The sequence below is a fragment of the Brachyistius frenatus genome, unplaced genomic scaffold, assembly GCF_029030835.1.
Source record: "Brachyistius frenatus isolate BFR_SWC_R1_liver_20210118 unplaced genomic scaffold, ASM2903083v1 Contig_228, whole genome shotgun sequence".
In the NCBI taxonomy this organism is placed as follows: domain Eukaryota; kingdom Metazoa; phylum Chordata; class Actinopteri; family Embiotocidae; genus Brachyistius; species Brachyistius frenatus.
Genome location: NW_027210827.1, coordinates 35178 through 52702, shown reverse-complemented (window position 1 = coordinate 52702; position 17525 = coordinate 35178). Strand labels below are relative to the sequence as shown.

At 45.0% G+C, this 17525-nt stretch overlaps 3 protein-coding genes and 1 long non-coding RNA gene across 5 annotated transcripts in view; 1 reads left to right on the top strand and 3 right to left on the bottom strand.

Moving 5' to 3' along the window:
• The window catches only part of LOC138633627 (uncharacterized), a 35062-nt gene extending 31194 nt beyond the window's left edge, over positions 1–3868 (bottom strand). For both annotated transcript variants that reach the window (XR_011311899.1, XR_011311898.1), the window contains exon 1: positions 2897–3868. This is a non-coding gene — a long non-coding RNA (uncharacterized lncRNA). The remainder of the gene's footprint in view (positions 1–2896) is intronic.
• A 531-nt stretch (positions 3869–4399) lies between these two features.
• On the top strand, positions 4400–6685 carry timm23a (translocase of inner mitochondrial membrane 23 homolog a (yeast)). Its single transcript, XM_069719957.1, has 7 exons — positions 4400–4532; positions 4644–4702; positions 4786–4879; positions 5010–5094; positions 5715–5773; positions 5898–6008; positions 6410–6685. Exons 1-7 carry the CDS (start codon positions 4427–4429, stop codon positions 6526–6528), a joined length of 633 nt encoding a protein of 210 aa, XP_069576058.1. The 5' UTR covers positions 4400–4426; the 3' UTR covers positions 6529–6685.
• Positions 6686–7334: 649 nt separating this feature from the next.
• Positions 7335–11038, bottom strand: LOC138633612 (chymotrypsin-like elastase family member 2A). Its single transcript, XM_069719956.1, has 6 exons — positions 10423–11038; positions 10187–10296; positions 9156–9250; positions 8769–9049; positions 8019–8182; positions 7335–7700 (listed from the first exon to the last, which is right to left on the bottom strand). Exons 1-6 carry the CDS (start codon positions 10556–10558, stop codon positions 7521–7523), a joined length of 966 nt encoding a protein of 321 aa, XP_069576057.1. The 5' UTR covers positions 10559–11038; the 3' UTR covers positions 7335–7520.
• A 1953-nt stretch (positions 11039–12991) lies between these two features.
• On the bottom strand, positions 12992–16455 carry LOC138633616 (serine-rich adhesin for platelets). Its single transcript, XM_069719961.1, has 2 exons — positions 16248–16455; positions 12992–15321 (listed from the first exon to the last, which is right to left on the bottom strand). Exon 2 carries the CDS (start codon positions 15304–15306, stop codon positions 13309–13311), a length of 1998 nt encoding a protein of 665 aa, XP_069576062.1. The 5' UTR covers positions 15307–15321; positions 16248–16455; the 3' UTR covers positions 12992–13308.
• Between the last annotated feature and the right edge of the window lie 1070 nt (positions 16456–17525).

The window sequence follows — 17525 nt, the reverse complement described above, 5'->3', positions numbered from 1 at the left end:
TGTTTTTCCCACTTCTACTTTTTTTTTTTTTTCTGTGTTCTTTCTCTTGTTCTCTGCTGTTTAAGTGGACACTACACACATCCATGTGTGTAATAGGAGAGAAGAAAACACCCAGCTCACTATGGTTTCTCACAGGAATGCACATGTATAACAGAAAAAACAGGGGGAGGGAGGGAGAGGGTTGCAGGTTCGGAGGACGGGACGGCTGGGGAATTGAAGGGAAATTGATTGTGCAAGCTCGCCCTCAAACATCTGCAGAGTAAATATTACACAGGATCACAGTCCATCCCCGAAGTCTCAGGAAAACCACCGCTAATAACCCACATATGTCATAGTAGCTGCATTTGTTTTAATTGCCCTTATTAAATCTTAAAAAAGGGAACTTTTTTTTTTTTTTTTCCTTTTCCTTTTTATTAAAAAAAAAACAACAACAACATCATTGAGCCTTTGACACCTGAAGTTAAAAGTAAAACTTTCCCTTTAAACCTCACATTAAAAGTTTTCTCACACAAAGCAGAAGAAACTCACATGGGGTTTTGTGTGGTGAATGCAGCAGTGGGTGGCTCATTCGTCCTCTCCCTGCCCTTCCTGCTTTCATTGTGGAGTCAGGGGGGGGGCTGATATTGAACTTCAGGCTTGGAGTTGAGCCTGCTCTGCGGCCGCAACCCCAACCCCCTGATCACAGAGACAGAAAGGACATAATGTGACCGCTGCTGACAATCCTCTGGACAGGAAGGAGCGGAGTGGAAGCACTGAGTGGAGATAGCAAGAGAGGCAGAGCATGAAAGAGAGAATATGTGTGTGTGTGTGTGTGTGTCTGAGGGGGGATACAGATGGGTGGGGGTGCATTTGTGTTAGGATGGGTGTGTACTCTTGTCTAGATTTTTCCTGTTTTCACTCAAGTTTTTTTTTTTTTTTTTTTCCCTTTTGATTCCTGTTCTCCGAGTCTGGTATGAAACAGTCTTAAAGCATCTGGTAATGTATTCTGCAGTCAGCTCTCGCTATTGCCAACACTGGGGCCCAGGGCTCCCACAGCTCACAATCAAAGTGTGTTCGTGTGCATGTGTGTGTGTGTGTGTGTGTGTGTGTGTGGGTAGAAAACGAAGAGAAAAGCGGAGGGGGAAAAGAGACAGGTTGATTTACATTGCTGTGTATGCACAGCATTCTCCACATAATGAACAGCTCCAGATTTCCTCCGCTTGGTAAATATTTGATGACCGAGCGGTGGAATGATTTTAGCTGAATAACAGTGAAGTCCTATAAGCTGCAGGGAAAAGGCTCAAAAGTTGTATTTCAAACCTCTCTCTCTCTCTCTCTCTCTCTCTCTCTCTCTCCTCCCTCTTCCCATGTAAATAAGGCCAACTCCCCCTAACTCCACACACCCCTCTGAGGCAGTTTAAAGACCCAACACTGTCTCCTTGTCTCCTTGACAACCAGCATACACTGGGGTCCTGTCGTGGCCTCTCTTGTCTTTTGTGTTTGGGAGCTCAGAGAGACAGAAAGAAAGAAAAGAGAGCGAGAGAGAGAGAGAGAGGAAGGAGAGAGGATGAAAACAAGAGTGGCGGAAAAGGACAACACAGATGACATCACAGCTATTTTATCCCACCACTTAAAATTTGGTTTGTAGCCCGGTGATGATGATGATGATGATGATGATGATGATGATGATGATAGCCAGAGGGACAAAATGGGTGGCAGCTCAGTCTGAGGGAGTGAGTGGCTGGAGTGAGACAGAGAGAGAGAGAGAGAGAGAGAGAGAGAGAGAGAGCAAGAGAGAGAGCAAGAGAGAGAGGCCCAGGGCTGAATGGGGCATTGTGGGAAAGACAGTGGGCACACTGGGCAGTAACACAGAGAACACTAACTCACAGATCATGCCAGAGAGGCTGAAAACACCCACACTGGGCCACAATGGCAAACTTCATCGCTCCACTTGGCCCCGTCTGAATACACACATACAATGGCAGAATCCAAATAAGATGCTCTGTTATTCGTGAAATTCAACACACTAAATTCCTTCAGTGGCTCCGTCCCTTTGACCGGCAGCAGATGGCCGGGGAGAGAGAGAGGGGGAGGGGGGGAGAGAGATGGGGTGTCTGAGCTGCGCTAAATGTGCGCGTGCGTGTGGTCCCGGTCTTGCATCATGGGTACAGCAGATATGAGAAAGGTGGGGAAACAGGTGTCACGTGGGAGTGGTTTCACCCAAAGCAGCGTCTCCACCTGCGTCTACTGCAAAAGTAAGTGCAAACAGCAGCATGCAGATTTAACTCGTCTCTGTCGTGACTGGGAACTCATTTAACGAAAGCGGTTAATTAAATCAGGCTTAATTAGAATGAGGACTGAGGAGGACCAGAACCAACAGGTTTAACCGTCCAACACCGAGCTTCTCTTCACTTTCGCTCTCTGCTGCCTCCCTGTGGCGCACTCGCGGAACTGCAGTTTTTAATTTCAGAATTACAATGAACTGCAACAGGTGAGCAGCCAATAAAACAGCATGTGGCAACAGTGTTCATTGAACGATGGTGATGGAAATGTTTATTGACTATGTGACTAATCAATTAATCGATAATTAAATTAAGTGTTAGCTGCCTGCAGCACTGGAACAGAGATATAACTACTAAATATTTTAACGACCCCATATTGCTCGAGGCTAAAAAATGGACGGATTATAAATGAATAAACAATGTGTGTGTGTGTGTGTGTGTGTGTGTGTGTGTGTGTGTGTGTGTGTGTGTGTGTGTGTAATATATTGCTTTTCTTATTTTCTGTTGTCATTCACAGATGTATTAAGGAAATGAGGAAGATCGGTTGTACTCCAAGCTTATATTTGTGACATTTTACAAGTTAAGAGGACCCACAAAGGAGGCGGAAGTTGAAGCAAATTGTCAGATTTACTCACGTAGTTCCGTTGGTTCCGGGCAAACAAAACCACAGGTGGCAGAAAGGCAAGGGAGGCAGAAACTCAGGAACTGGCGAAAGTCGGAGGAAAGAGGGTAATTAACTGGAAGGCAATTATCGGGACACGGTAGGACAAAGAAAACAACAACAACAAAAATAATGTGACAACTGAGAGGGAACTGAATACACACAGGGTCGGTGAGACACACAGGTGTGCACAGGAAATAGCGGGATTAAAGAAAACACAGGAGGAGGAAGTTTCAAAGTAAAACAGGAAACCGTCCAAACTAAAAGCAGAACTATGACAGTGTTGAAGAAAGTGGAATATTTAATGATTATAGCAAAAAATAATCAGATACACACTCACAAAGCTAAATCCATTTAATCATGTTTCGTTTTAATGCTCTTTATATCTAAAATATATAATATCTTAAAGTTATGAATGTAAAAGCTGCAAAAATAATTACCACTTTATGTTGTTTATATTTCTATTCCATGTGTATAATGATGGTTTGTTTTGTTTCTTCCTCCACTAACACACAGAGCAATTATGTGTGCGTGTTATTGTTTGTAAGTTATAGCATTTGTAAGAAGGGATAAGGGAATTAAAAAATAAATAAAATAAGAAAAATCACAATTTGTCATGTTGTCAAAGTTTCCATGTAACTCCAAATCATTTAATGGGACAGCAACGTGAGCATAAGCAGGATTTTGAGATATATTCACCTGGTGAGCAATTTTTAATCCATTCATTCAACACCTGCAGATTAAAACACATTCATATATTTAAGTTGATATAAAAGTTGATGCAGTCTGAGTGAGTACTTTAAAAAAAAAAAAACATTTTCTGATTGTAATTCTGTACTTAATTAAAAAACGTTTACTTCATAATGGAAGATTGTTACTTTTACTTAATTATTATTATTTATTTTTATTTATTTATTTACTAAACAATTCAATATTTGTTCAAGTGGACCTGAAGTCAGTTTTGTCACGTGCTTCACACCTAAAACGAACAGATCCAGGATCTGTGGAGCTGTCGTAAAAATCGTAAAAATCGTTAAAAAAAAAAATCGTGGTTGTTACCGACGGTGTTAAAACAAACGTCTCCTACTAATACGACGTAGCGTCTCAATAATGAGACGAAATCACGTTTACGCCAGTATTGCCTTTATTCTTCACATTTTCGGGGGGGGTGGTGTTGCTGACGTCACAAAACCGGGACGTCACTTTACGGCAGAGCGTGCTGCTTGGAGGTCAGGTGCTTTTCGAAAAAAAAGGGAGCTAATCGACGAGGGGAGGTTTTATTCTTCTCCACCCTGAACATCCACCCAAAAAAAAAAAAAACCCCTACAAAGTCCGGCCTGTCGGGACGTCGTGGACCGGTGGCGGTGAATCCGGCGGCTCGTCGTCGAATAGTTCGACTCGGGATCTTGACTGTTGCGACGAAGCCAGCGCCTGCTTTAACCACCACCACCACCACCCACCCACCCCCACCCTCCGGTTCGACCCGTGGGATCCTTCCTCAGCCATGGACAACAACCCGCAGGGATCCGGGGGAATGAAAGGAGGCCTCGGGGGTCTCTTTGGAGGCGGTGCGCCCGAGTACTCCAACACGGAGCTCGCCGGTGTCCCGTGTAAGTGTCCCGTTGACGCGTTCACGGCCTCCGGAGGTTTCTGTAAGTTCAGCCACGTCTGGAGCGACAAGCCAACATTTATATTTATGTATTTATGTATTTATATTTCAGTGACTGGGATGAGTCCTCTGTCCCCTTACCTGAATGTCGACCCTCGTTACCTGGTTCAGGTAAACGTCCAGTTGGATTTTAATCGTCATGAACGCGTTTTGTTTTTTCCTCTCTCTTTAACGGTTACCGGATGTCGTTTCAGGACACCGACGAGTTCATCCTTCCTACCGGGGCCAACAAAACGAGAGGGAGGTTCGAGCTGGCTTTCTTTACCATCGGAGGCTCCTGTATGACCGGTAAGACTCCCGGGTCCGTCCTCACCGACACCCGGAGGCTGAACGACGCCCGTTAAATGTCCCCGTCCCCCCGTCCTCCGGTGTCTCCTGCCTCACTCGGCTGCTTCTGCGTCCTTGTCTCGACCTCCAGGAGCCGCGCTCGGCGCCGTGAATGGCCTCCGGATGGGCCTGAAGGAGACCCGGGACATGGCGTGGTCCAAACCTCGTAACGTGCAGTGAGTATTTACCGACGAGTCCTTTTTAATATTGAATATCTGACGACACCGAGGTCAGACGTCTCCATGGCAACGACTGCACTTCCGTTTTTAACTGCCCCCCCCCCCTCCCACTCCTCCCCCCCACGCTGGATATTTTATGACTTGAATGAGGTTGTGTTGATGGTTTGTGTCTCCTGTAATATATAAAATCACACTTCCCACTTACCTGAATAGTATTTCGTTGCGTTTTATTTATTTTAGGTGACACCTTGAAGGCGGCTTTGTTACCACGGTAACTGCTCACATTACAAGTGGCTGTTTTGCAGCTTCTTTTTTTTTAAATATTTTTTATTTTTAAACATTTCCACACTTCAACACAATTTATCTGCAAGTATGCAACATGTCAGAGTCACTTCTTGCATCGCGCCACAAACTGTTGTGTGTGTGTGTGTGTGTGTGTTGTCCATGCAACAGATGACGTAAACCAAAGGATTGGTATTAAACCCAGCTCAGTATGCCCGATACCGATCAGTTTAAAAAAATAAATAAAATAAAAAAAAGCCTCGATCTGCCCGGATACCGATCTTTGTGATCGGCCTCCGTGGATCCCTCGACCTCTAAATGTTTTCTCTCTCCAGGATTATCAACATGGTCACCAGGCAGGGGGCTTCCTGGGCCAACTCTCTGGGCTCCGTCGGTAAGACTACAACGAAACCAAAAAAATACATATGCTTTAGTTTAGACGAACTGTATTTTCCTCTCGTTAAATGACGTGCCTCCTACCTAAACCTCCCATGAGACGTCTCTCTCTGTCGCCGCAGCCTTGTTATACAGCGTCTTCGGTGTGGCGATAGAGAAAGCCAGAGGAGCAGAAGACGACATCAACACAGTGGCTGCTGGGACGTTAACGGGGATGCTCTTCAAATCCAGCAGTAGGTATCTTTTTCAAGCAGCAAATTCTTCCATGTAAGAGGCAGAAACCAACAATTGTTTGGTATTTTCTTTGCCAAATAAATAAATATTGTAAACCATATTGTTGTAATTACTGCAGTACTTACTTCACCACTATGCTTTCATTAATCTTGTACTGTGTAAAAGCTCTGGGGACATACATAATGTTGTACAATGAATATATCATGAGAAAGAACTTAAAAGTCAAACAAATTCGATATTTGTGTGTGTTATAATTCACTTTATGCCGTATGAAGTGTTGAGCACGAACTATCTGGTGCTTTGGCTAAATAAAAAAAATAATGATTGTTTACTGAAATCGTGATGATAGTTATGCTGCACGTTAATCTTTATTCCTTACTCTCTGTGCTTATTTTCCCAGGTGGATTAAAGGGTGTAGCCCGCGGAGGTCTGGCCGGTCTCGCCTTGTCTACTGCCTACGCTCTCTACAACAACTGGGACCACCTCACCGGCGCCTCCTCGTCCTCCAGGCTGTACTAAACTCTCCCCCCCCACCACCACCACCACCACCACCATCGCCGCCGCCTCCCCACGCAGGCCGCTTCAGCATTAGGACCAAATATGTCGAGGACACAGCCTTTAACCACAGCGCTAAGACTCTGGTCAAATGCAGTGTGCTTTTTGTGGGAAGTGCGAGTTGGTCCCAGTTCGCTGGTTCCACCACCATACAGACACTTTCCAGGAGCCCTCTGGGAATTAAAAAAAAAAGAAAAGATGTGTCCGAGAAAATACGATGTGAAAATTTGGACTAAGTTCCACCGGAAATCCAGACGTAGACCGTCCGCTAACGCCTCCCCCTTCGTTTGTCTTCATCCTCGAGGAGATCGGTCATGAGAACAGCCCGTCTCATTCAGAGGTGCGACCTTTCTTATATGATCGTTTATCGCCGACTCGTCGGTCTTCTTCAATGTCAAGATTTGAAAACGGTGAACCCAAAACGTTTGGGTCGAATGAGCCAACCTGAAATATGACCTCTGACATCATCAGATGAATCCAAGTTCTGGTTTTGGACTGAAAGACTTTTCTGTGACTGAAGAGCGACTCGAGACGTGCGAACACAGAACAAAGCCTCACGGTCGGTTCTACTCTTGTATTTATTGAAGCGGGTTCTGTTTAACTGCGTGAGAAGAAATCACTGTACAGCCGTACTGGCAGTGGATCCTGTTTATGTGTCTCCATAAAACGTGCTGTATCATAAACTCAAATTAAAAAAAAAAACATGGGAAATGTTCTTATACGTTTTGCTTTTAAACACTTTTATTGCACAAAGTAGATTGGATGTTAAAAGGTCATGAGCAGTGTGAACTGTGCAGAGCGGTGCGGCGTAGACGCTGTAGTGTTAGAAAACAGTCGGAGCACATTGAGAACGTGTACTGACACGGTGAAGTGGTGAACGCGGTGTGTTGAACAGGAAGTAAAGTGTGACTGTGAGACAGAGCAGAGCTTATCTTTGCTGTCAGCGCTGAGTCCGGTTAGTGCAGGAAGAAATCCCTGATGCGCGTGGCCTCGATCCAGGGGATGTAAGCGGCGGTGCGGGTGAAGACGCTGGGTTTGTTCTCCACGGTGCAGCCGATGGGGCCGAAGCTCACCACGCCGTGCACCTCCCAGCGGTCCCGGCCCAGCTGGCACAGCAGGGGACCACCGGAGTCGCCCTGCAGGACGGAAGGAGGAGAGGTGGGAAATTTACCCCAAACATAAATTCACTTCTGACTAGAGCCGGGCGATATGGACAAAATCAAATATCATATTTTCGACCAAATACTTTGATATCAATATTATGATTTCACAAGCTATTTACACAGCGTTTTTTTTTTTTTTTTTTTTTTTTTTACAATTTCTTTATATAAAAGACACCTCTTATTCTATATGATGATATCCAGAATGTAAGACAAGGTTTCCTCTCGTGTCACTATATTGATATTGATGTGTGTCCCGGCCCTCCTTCCACACACTGTAACCCGTAGTCGTACCTGGCACGCAGCCGGCGGGCCCTCGGTGTCTCTGAACCCGGCACAGATCATGGAGTCTCGGACGCGGTCGCCCCAGAACTTCTTCTGCCGGCAGGTCTTGAAATCGATGATGGGCAGACGGGCCTGATTCAGGGCTTCTGCCAGAGCCACGTTCTCCTTCCCACCTGAGATGTGTTGGAAGACATTTCGGATCACTTCAACTGCATTTTGATTTCTGTCATGCTGGTCCATCGGCGCCATCGTAGTATCTCATCTATTGAGCTTTACAGACTTTCACCTTCTCCAGAGGATGAATCCGACAGACTTCAGTCGACCCCTGACTTTTTATACAGTTAGTGTCTCGAGCTGTTCACGTTTGGAGATTTGAGTGAAATGTCCCAACAAATACAGACACTTAAGCCCTGCCCTCTGAATTTTACTCATTTCATTTATGCAAAATTGTTGTTTTAATTGACTGAAAACTAAGTTTTACATTAAATTACTATTAAATCTGTTAACCCGAAAGAAACACGTCAAAGTTTGCGAGTACACAAGTTTAAAACCCTCTGAAGCTCAGACAGAAGCTTTTCAAAGTAAAACATTTTGATGCTATAAAAATTTGAAAAATCAAACTTTCAGTCACGGTTGAAAGAAAGGGTATTCAAGTTATGTATAAGATTAAAATCATGGCCTGTCTTTGCTTCCCTCATGCTATTACTCGGCTCAAAGCCCCACCACAGAGCTGTTTGTCAGTAGCCTCCCTCCACTCACCGCGGGTGTCCCCCCAGCCTGTGACCCAGCAGTAGTGCCCCGGTTTGAGGCTGATCTGCTTGCGCGGCAGGCATGCGTAGCGGATGAAGTTGGTAGGGGAGATGTCTGTGGCAGCCTTCACCAGGGCGATGTCGTAGTCCAGTTCGCTGTGAGCGGGGTAACGGAAGTTCTCGTGCCGGTAGATCCTCTTAACCGGGAAAATCCTCTCTGCCGTCTCCGAACGCCTCAGCTGGTGCTTGCCCAGTACGATCCTCCAGCTCCCAGCGTCCTCCGCTTTACCCCTGAGAGATCAAAATAATCGGAATACAGTCATGCCTGTCATGTACTGTGTTCAATTTGAACATCAAACTACAACTAAATTGGACTCTTAATGAATGTTTTTCTTACTTCTGGAAGCAGTGAGCTGCAGTGAGGACCCAGTTCTTGTGGACGAGAGTTCCCCCACAGACATGAATGTAATGTTTACTTCCCCTGGGCCGAACCTGTGAGAGACGACCACACAGCCTCCTCAGTGACGAAATATATATACAAGAAGAATCTACTGGCCAGTACAGAGATAATAGTTTTTATATTTCTTTATATCACAAGCACGGGGATTTTAAGATTTCATGCTTTGAAACATTTCAACACTATAACGCATCTACTGCCTCGGCAACACTTCTGCTCTCCTTCATGTACTCATGATCACACTCACACAGGTTCACACACCTGGAGGCTCCTCAGTACAAGTTGCAGTCTGACCTGCAGGTCACTGAAGCTACATCAGTGGTGGTGTAAAGGAGCAAAGGCAAAACCCTCACAAACCCTCTTTTCTAATCTTTAGGCCAAATACACACACAAAGTATTTCAGAAGCAACGAATGAATGAATTGTTAAGGAAGCAGGAAAAAAGATTGATAATTGGTTAATTGTTCAAGTTATTTATCAAAGAAAAATACCGGTTGGTTTCACCTCCTAAAATGTGAGAAATGGCTGATTTTCTGTTTTATATCAGATTCAATTGAATGTCTTTTAGACAAAACAAGCACTTTGAAGATTAATGGCCATTTTTAACTCTACACTGTACTGATATTTATACTCCCAATAATACTCTCAGGGGTCTCCAACCTTTTTTCCTCTGAGAGCTACTTTGCCAAAAGTAACTAACATTTATTCACATAGCTGAGCTCCACCAAACCAGCTGAATAAACTTCTTTTATGTGAACAATAACAAATGAATACTCAACACGCATATTTAACCAGTAGGTAGCTTGCGAGCTATTAGTTGGAGATACCTGGACTAAATGAAGGGAAACCAAAATACGGAGCGATAATAAAAACAATGATCAATTACAACGTGAGAAAAGATAAAAACCTGCTTCTTGTTCAGCTCAAGACTTTCTGATCCTTTGAATGCTGAACCACGCCAGTGTGATTTACCTGCAGAGAGACCTGCCAGGGCCAGGAGTGAGGTCTGGCCTCGTTCCCGGACACAATCCTCTCAGCCATGTTGGGCTTGAAGTGGGGCATACCACAATCCGTCGGCCAGTCTAGGAGGACAGAAACACGACATGTAAACCGAGAGAAGACAAATCACTTCAAAACGTTTTTTAGTTTTTTTTTTTTAGCTCCATGTTCATCGCTGATATGTTTGTTGGCGTGTATCTTGCCCTCACCCAGGTGGAGCACTTTGTGCTGTCGCTGTTGTCCCGGGGTGAGTGTGTATGCAGCTGCAGGCAGGGATGCCTTGCTCAACAGCAGCGGCAGCAACAGAGACAGAAGGAGGAGCGGAGGAGGTCCTGGTACAGCCATCGTCTTCCACAGAATCACCGGCCGGTACACATCCCACGCTATTTATACCAGGCGGCCAGCACACGCAGATGTACATACACAGGTACACATAGAGTACACACACACACACACACACACACACACACACACACACACACACACACACACACACACACACACACAACAGCACACCTCCGCGGACAAAGAGCTGTGTCACAACAAAGACCGAGCGCTGGATAGTTCTCCTGTAGCTTTGAGTTTCCACTGCAGCTGAGAAAAAAGGGGATTTTGGGGAGTCCCATCAGCACTTTCACATACATATAGTATGCTCACAGTACACCAACATGCATGCGGCACAAAGGCAGTACAGTGCCGTACACAAACAAACATCACATCATGTCACGTGACCTGTGGTAGTGACATAGTGACCTGAAAATGACCTCTGTAATTACCAAATCATTACAGTTCATCCTGCGTAAACATCCTCGGTAGAAAGGACGTAACCTTGTATGAAAAATGATTGTCAGGAAAGAGGAAGACCAGAAATGACATCGTTCAGGCTGATCTCGCATCTGTATCGGCTTAGCGATTGATCAATAAATGACAAGAAGCTGTAGTCCTCAGGCCACAAAGAAAGAAATGTTTCGTCACGGCCCGGCTGTGACTCCAGCTGTCAGTTTGTCTGTCCACCACTTTGATTGGGACGGAAATATCTCGACAGCTTTCGGTTGGACACAATTTCTTTTATGTATATTCATGGTTCCCAGAGGATGAATCCTGATGACTTTTCTTCTCTGTGTCCACCTGTGTAGTTTTACAAGGGCTGTCTCAACAGCTTCAGGATGCTTTGCTATGAAATTAAATTCAGACATTAATGTTCCTCTCAGGATGAGCTGTAATTACTTGCTTGATCTCGTAAGTTTCCCATCAAACTCCATCATCAGTCAAAATTGTAATTTGTCCAGTATTTTTGCTTTACGATTAAATACCTGATGAATTAAAGTTAAACTACCCATCAGCCTCGTCTATACTTTTGGGTTTTAAAGTAAACAAAAAGTGCCATATTAATGCAGAATAAAAAGCAAACGGGTCGACTGACTCTGTTACTACCCGTCTTCACCTACCAACCGCCTCACTAATCCACAGGATGCTATGCCAACACCATACATGCTATGCTCATACACCAAAGTAAGATACTACATAGTACAAAGCCTTAGTAACAAAGTGAGAGTGTGCACCTCGGGAAGTCCTAATACTACTCCCCTCAATACCCACCACCCGCCACCCCTGCTTTACATCTAAACTAGTAGGACTTGTGCCTACATACTTTATCAACGTTATCTTTGCTCAAAGCCACAAGATCATACAGGACCACCACAACCATTCCCTCCCCACCAAAACCAGAGACAACCTTGTTAGTATGACTTCCATAGTAACAAGTTAAACTAAGATGGTGAACATAGTTAAAATTGTACCTGAGCATGTTACCATGGTGACAATAGCATTTAAAGCACCACTGTGTCTTGAGTACAGCCTCCGGTTGTAAACCCTTAGCTTTATTTTTTTTTTTTTTTAACTGCAAGAAGTCTCACTCAGTCGGTACATACTTTGGTCACAGTTGTAAAAAAAACAAATCCCAGAGGGATCCCCATGTTTTTATGCTAAACAAAATCAGCCAATACCGTGTATCGTTATCTCAAAATTTAACTTTCAATTACCAAGAAAGACATCAGCTTAAAAAGCCAGTAGTGGCTTAGCTACAGTCAGTTAAAACAAACAATAAAAACAACAAAATTGTCACATGTAACTCCAAAGAGTTATTGTTCCCAGTTAAAACAGCAGACTGTGTGTTTTGTGGATTATTTAGAGCAAATAGTGTCCTGACTGACAACGAAATCCAGTTTGCCTTCATTTAAATCGACCCTTTAAACAAAAATTAAATAAATGAAAATAACCCTGCTGCCCTCTCCCAACACACACAAACACATCTGTGAAAATATGACAACAATACCTGCAGTGGAAGCCACTGGTGAGCTGATCTGTTTTTACTGTGGTGAATGAGAGAGAATGTGCCCGCTCATCTGAATGGCAGCGCCTGAATGGTCAAACCTCACCACCGCGGTTCACCAAGTTTACATACAACTCAACTTTGTGTGTGTTCAATCAGATCTGTTCTGGTTTTTTTTTTCTTTTTTCTGATGATGATCTCTTTGAGTTTTGAAGGATTCACATCTTTTAATTAAAGGAGCAGTTCGTAGGATGTAGTGGCATCTCTCTGTGAGGCTGCAGATTGTAGCCAACTGAACACCTCTTACCTCAAAAAAAAAAAAAAAAAAAAAGCCAGGCTCTAATAAAAATGTGTATAAAATAGAAAGTAAAGTACAATTACCTCAAAATTTGAGGTACCATTTTTTAGCAACTATCCACAAAATCAAAAAAACAAATCTTTTCAGAAACAGAAACAAAAGTTTTTTATTGAACATTTATAGCAATAAAGTGCATCACCCTATTGTAGTTTTCTTACTAATTCACTGGTGGCCATCATGAAAATCCTACCGTAAAAATGCATCTACCATTGACTAAACAGCGGACCCCAACGAGAAGAGAAAAACTTTTCTAAAAGTGAAACTTCAAAGTTGTACCAAATGGAAAAAAATTAAATAAACACTGACAGAAAGTCTAGATGAAGTGTTTCCCAGCTTCATTCAGAGTTTATTATTCGTGTGCAAACTGAAGGCTTCATCAGCTACGGGTGGACTTGGTGTCCAGTATCAGTCTTCTGCCGTGGTGGAGCCTCCACACCATCCCGGCCTCCGCAGCGACCGGATCCCGCCTTTTTTTCGACTGTGTCTCCTCCCGTGCGAGGATGACTTAGGATCGCTGCTGCCTTCCTCTCCGTACACCTCCTCATCTTCCTCTCCATTATCTCCTTCTGCTCTGCTTCTTCTTCTTCGAGGAACTTCTACCGTCTCTTCCTTTGTGCTTCCTCCTTCGTGGTGCACCTCCTTCCCGCTCTCCGCGTCTGGTGTTCCTTCACCCTCCACCATACGCACCGAGGGTGGAGTCTTTTCAGACATCATGGCCGTCACCACGTTCGATATGACCGGAGGCTTCGGAGCTTTACTCTTCTTCAAGGAAGGCCTCGGTGGTTCAGGGCTGTTCTTGAGCTCCATATGTTTCTGTATGGCCGTGCTCAGCTCCTTGGGGTCCACGGTTGCTCCGTGAATGTCCCACGTCATCCCGTCCTCGTCCCACTGCACCTGCTTCATGCTGCTCCTCCTTCCCATCGCGTTCCTCGTTTCCTCCGTCTGGCTCTTCAGACACGACCTCCTTCTCTCCAGGTCGTGCAATGAGGCAGAGTTGACGTCCAACACCAAGTCATCGCCCTGTCTCTCCTGTTCCTCTCCGCTGCTATCCGGGAACATGCTGGAGGATGGCGACACCAGATTGGAGTTGGACCCCACTGAGGTCTTAAGGTTCAGTCTGGACCCAGGCGGCGAACCCAAGATAGAGGGGGACCCCATGTTGAAGGTTATATTCCTCCGGAGGTCCGACCAGGAATCGCTGGGAGACACCGTCTGCACAGCTGCGTCTACCATTTTCAGCTGGGAAGCCATTGCAGCTTCATGCCTGAACACCTCAACCATCGGAGCCTTTGCGATGCCCCCTCTGCACCTGCAGCAGTAACCCAACCGCGAGTCGCTCAGGGAAGAAACAAGTGGTGATCTCGAACCTCGGCCCGTCGCACGGCTTTGCTGCGGCTGCAACGGCAGCTCAAGATGGCAGACGGGGGATCCTCTGCTCAACTCTTGCTCCTCTGCTGCCGAAGTAGACGTCCGGTAGCTGAACATTTGCTCTGGGTTTCTTGCTCCTTCGCTGGGCAGCTTATTTATCACGTCGTCAACAAGGCATCCAGGATCTGAAGACACTCCTGCTTCCGCTAAGCTAACGGAGGACGAGACTGGAGAGGGAAAGTGAACTGCCAGCAAATTATTCTCCAGGAAGCCTTCGTCGTCTATGCTGGTGAGCTGGTGGAGATCGGGAGAGTTGGACCGAATTGATGAGGAGGTGCGAGTCTGCAGGGGCGAGGGTGCAGGTGAGGATTCAAGTAAGTCCTCCTGCTGATGTGTGCTCAGTCTTAGTGATGAAGAAGAAGAAGACCTCAGAAGATCCGCGGAGGGTAAAGTAGGCGTGTGGAGGGGGGAGGTCAACGGGGAGGGTGTGGTTGGAGGAGAGGTTAGTTTGGACATCGGAGAGTTCGGCGCAGCAGAGTAAGGGGTCTCCTGTGTGACGCTGCAGGACCGTGGAGACCCTCCTTTCCACACGACTGAGTCCGGAGTGCTGCTGCGGCTGTGTGTGCTGCCGCTGCACTCGCTCCACCGCTGCATGTTGGAGATCCAGCGTTCGCTGAGGATGGGCGGGTTGTGAATGTCCACGTTTTGGGTCGTGAGGGATAACTGGTGGCTGTTCGCGGCGTTGATGTGCTGCCACATGCGAGGTTGCAGCTGCTGCTGCAGCGTCACCGCGCTCTGCTCGGGGTGCGTGTTGGTGCTGCAGCTGCGCCTCAGGTCCATTCTGGTCCAAGCTGGATCCCGCTTGTGAGGCAGGCCGGTCACCGTGACAACGTCCATGGAGCTTTTGGAGAGGGAGAAAATGGGCGCCTGATCGTCCTCGTCAGTCCCACCTCCACTGGAGTACGAGACCGACTCGCTGACCGAAGAGCAGACCGACTGGTAGCTCTCAGATGCTGGGCGCGTGGCCCTCGCCATGGCAACAGCACTAACCTGTAAAGAAGGACAAATCTTTGTGTTGAATTATCATCTCTGAACCAGCAATATGATTTTTTTGGCCACTTGGGGGCAGCAGAAACATTTTATGAACAGTTTTATACATTTTTCAGACTAACGGGTGAAATTAGCCAACAGTTAGTCATTTAGCTGCTAAATTCTTGACTATGTTCATCAGCTAGGGGCTAAATTTGTTTTTCTGCCATTTATAAAGCTGTGTGAAGCCAAAGGAAGCAACAGATTCATCTGATAATCTTTGTTTCTTATTGTTATTATAGAAAATATCACGTATTGCCACCACTTTACAAAAGCATTTTGGGAAACACACTTGTTCTTCCCGAGAGTTGGATGAGAACACCGACACAGATGTCACCGCACATTCACAGGCTCTCCCAGATTAGCCAAATGAGATTACACAGATTATTTGATTATTGAGTCAAACCATAGATTGATCGAGGCAGATTTAAGAGAGGATTTGGTCATCAGTTGACAGAAGACAAAGAAACAAAAGAGACCACGAAAGAAAACTACAATAGATGCAGGAGGTTATTAGAAATTAAAATCAGCTAGTTTTTTTTTCTTATCTTGAAGAGGCGTGCACGTGCGTTCTTTGTCCCTTTGTGCTTTTTAAAAGCAGATTATGCCAGATCATCAGTCCTTCACCCGGTAACAATAAGTGCTTGCTTTGTGATTTAGTTGCACAAAAACATGCATATTTGCATCGTATTTATGTTAAAACTAACCGTCCACTCTGCCCGTCCCAAAATGACCCGGCCATGTATTGACCACAACTGACCTGCAGATACGCAGACTACCTTCTAACTTCTCTGAAATGAATAAACACTCAAGTTTACCTAAAAGTCTGCTCGCATACACAAAACCAGAGTGTGATGTTGGGTAAACAAAGAAAAACAATCTCTTACCTTTAAATTTGCTCCTCGTGTCCAGTTCGGCTCTCCAGCAGGTAGCACTAAATGATGTCTCCTCTTCCTCCCCTCATTCCTCCTCCCTCACTTCTTAATCAGATCATCTTTTGTTGTTTCCAGCCACAATAACAGCCTCACACTCCTGTTGTGACTTTTTTTTTTCTTTTTTTCTTTCCAGCTCGAGCTTATCCTCCGTCTCAGCCTATGTGAAGTTCAACATCGGTGTGAACACGGTGACTTTTCTCTGTTCGTGTACGTGTGTGTGTGTGAGGGAGAGAGGGCCATTACTCTACCTTTAGCCCTGAGGATTAGCGGTCATCTTATTAGCTGCTGTCCAATCTCGAAGCAGCCTCAACGTTTTTGATGCGTGAGTGTGTAAGTGATCAACGGGCGGGCTGGTGGCTTATCAGTGACTCTGAGTTAAGATCGTGTCGGCTGCCAGGACAATAATATTATCTGTGTGTGCAGCTACTTATACGCTCATTGTCCTTTGCGCAACAGGAAGCTGTTTAAAAGCATTGAGTGAATACAAAATAAGAGCCGCGCTGTTTGGTCCGCGAGTCTTTTTAACACAGAAAAACCTGCAGAAATTGTTAAAGACCTCAAATATGAGTAGCCAGTAAGCAGAAGATAAATAGACATTAGATGTGTTCACTTCGCAGGCTGTTCTCCATCTTTATTAAACATAATATCATCTGAATCTCCTCTCTTTGCATTTAAAACAATCTCTCCCAACAAATTCACACAACTTACATTACAGCTCGAGTAATACAATTCACAATGTACAAATTCACACGTCTGCTGTTAAGAAACCAGGATTAGTTAGTTTATCAAAGCGCTAATATACACAACTAATTATAAATTTAGCCACTATGTTTATCTGGGAGAAAACCCTTAACACTAGAGGCCCCATCGCGCTTTCCTAGGATGGTGAAGGCGTGACCCGTACTTCCTTTGCCATCCTAGGAAAAAAAAGGGGGGACAAGTTGGAAAAAATAAAAGGCGAAAACAGCGCGTGTGATTGAGCCAACTTATTTATTGTTTTACTGAACACACTTACAAAGTATGAAAAAAAACAAATTAGAAGCAAAATTACTCTCTAATCGACAAGAACAAAATAATTTACATGTACAGTATCAGCACGGTGACATGACCAGAATGAAAAACGACCAACATTTCCATCCATATTTTAGTCAAAACTTAAGCTAAACAACTTCAGTAAGGTTGCACGTGTCAAGGCGCTTCAGAGGCAGTAAACAATAATGTCAACAATAA

Excerpts from the sequence above, each read along its gene's own strand:
- LOC138633612 (XM_069719956.1), bottom strand. The coding sequence starts at position 10,558 with ATGGCTGTACCAGGACCTCCTCCGCTCCTCCTTCTGTCTCTGTTGCTG. Across the intron at positions 9,251-10,186 it reads CCTGGCAGGTCTCTCTGCAG|GTTCGGCCCAGGGGAAGTAA; the intron begins GTAAATCACACT and ends CGTCTCTCACAG. Across the intron at positions 9,050-9,155 it reads GCAGCTCACTGCTTCCAGAA|GGGTAAAGCGGAGGACGCTG; the intron begins GTAAGAAAAACA and ends TTGATCTCTCAG.
- timm23a (XM_069719957.1), top strand. The coding sequence starts at position 4,427 with ATGGACAACAACCCGCAGGGATCCGGGGGAATGAAAGGAGGCCTCGGG. Across the intron at positions 5,095-5,714 it reads TCCAAACCTCGTAACGTGCA|GATTATCAACATGGTCACCA; the intron begins GTGAGTATTTAC and ends TTCTCTCTCCAG. Across the intron at positions 5,774-5,897 it reads CAACTCTCTGGGCTCCGTCG|CCTTGTTATACAGCGTCTTC; the intron begins GTAAGACTACAA and ends CTGTCGCCGCAG.
- LOC138633616 (XM_069719961.1), bottom strand. The coding sequence starts at position 15,306 with ATGGCGAGGGCCACGCGCCCAGCATCTGAGAGCTACCAGTCGGTCTGC.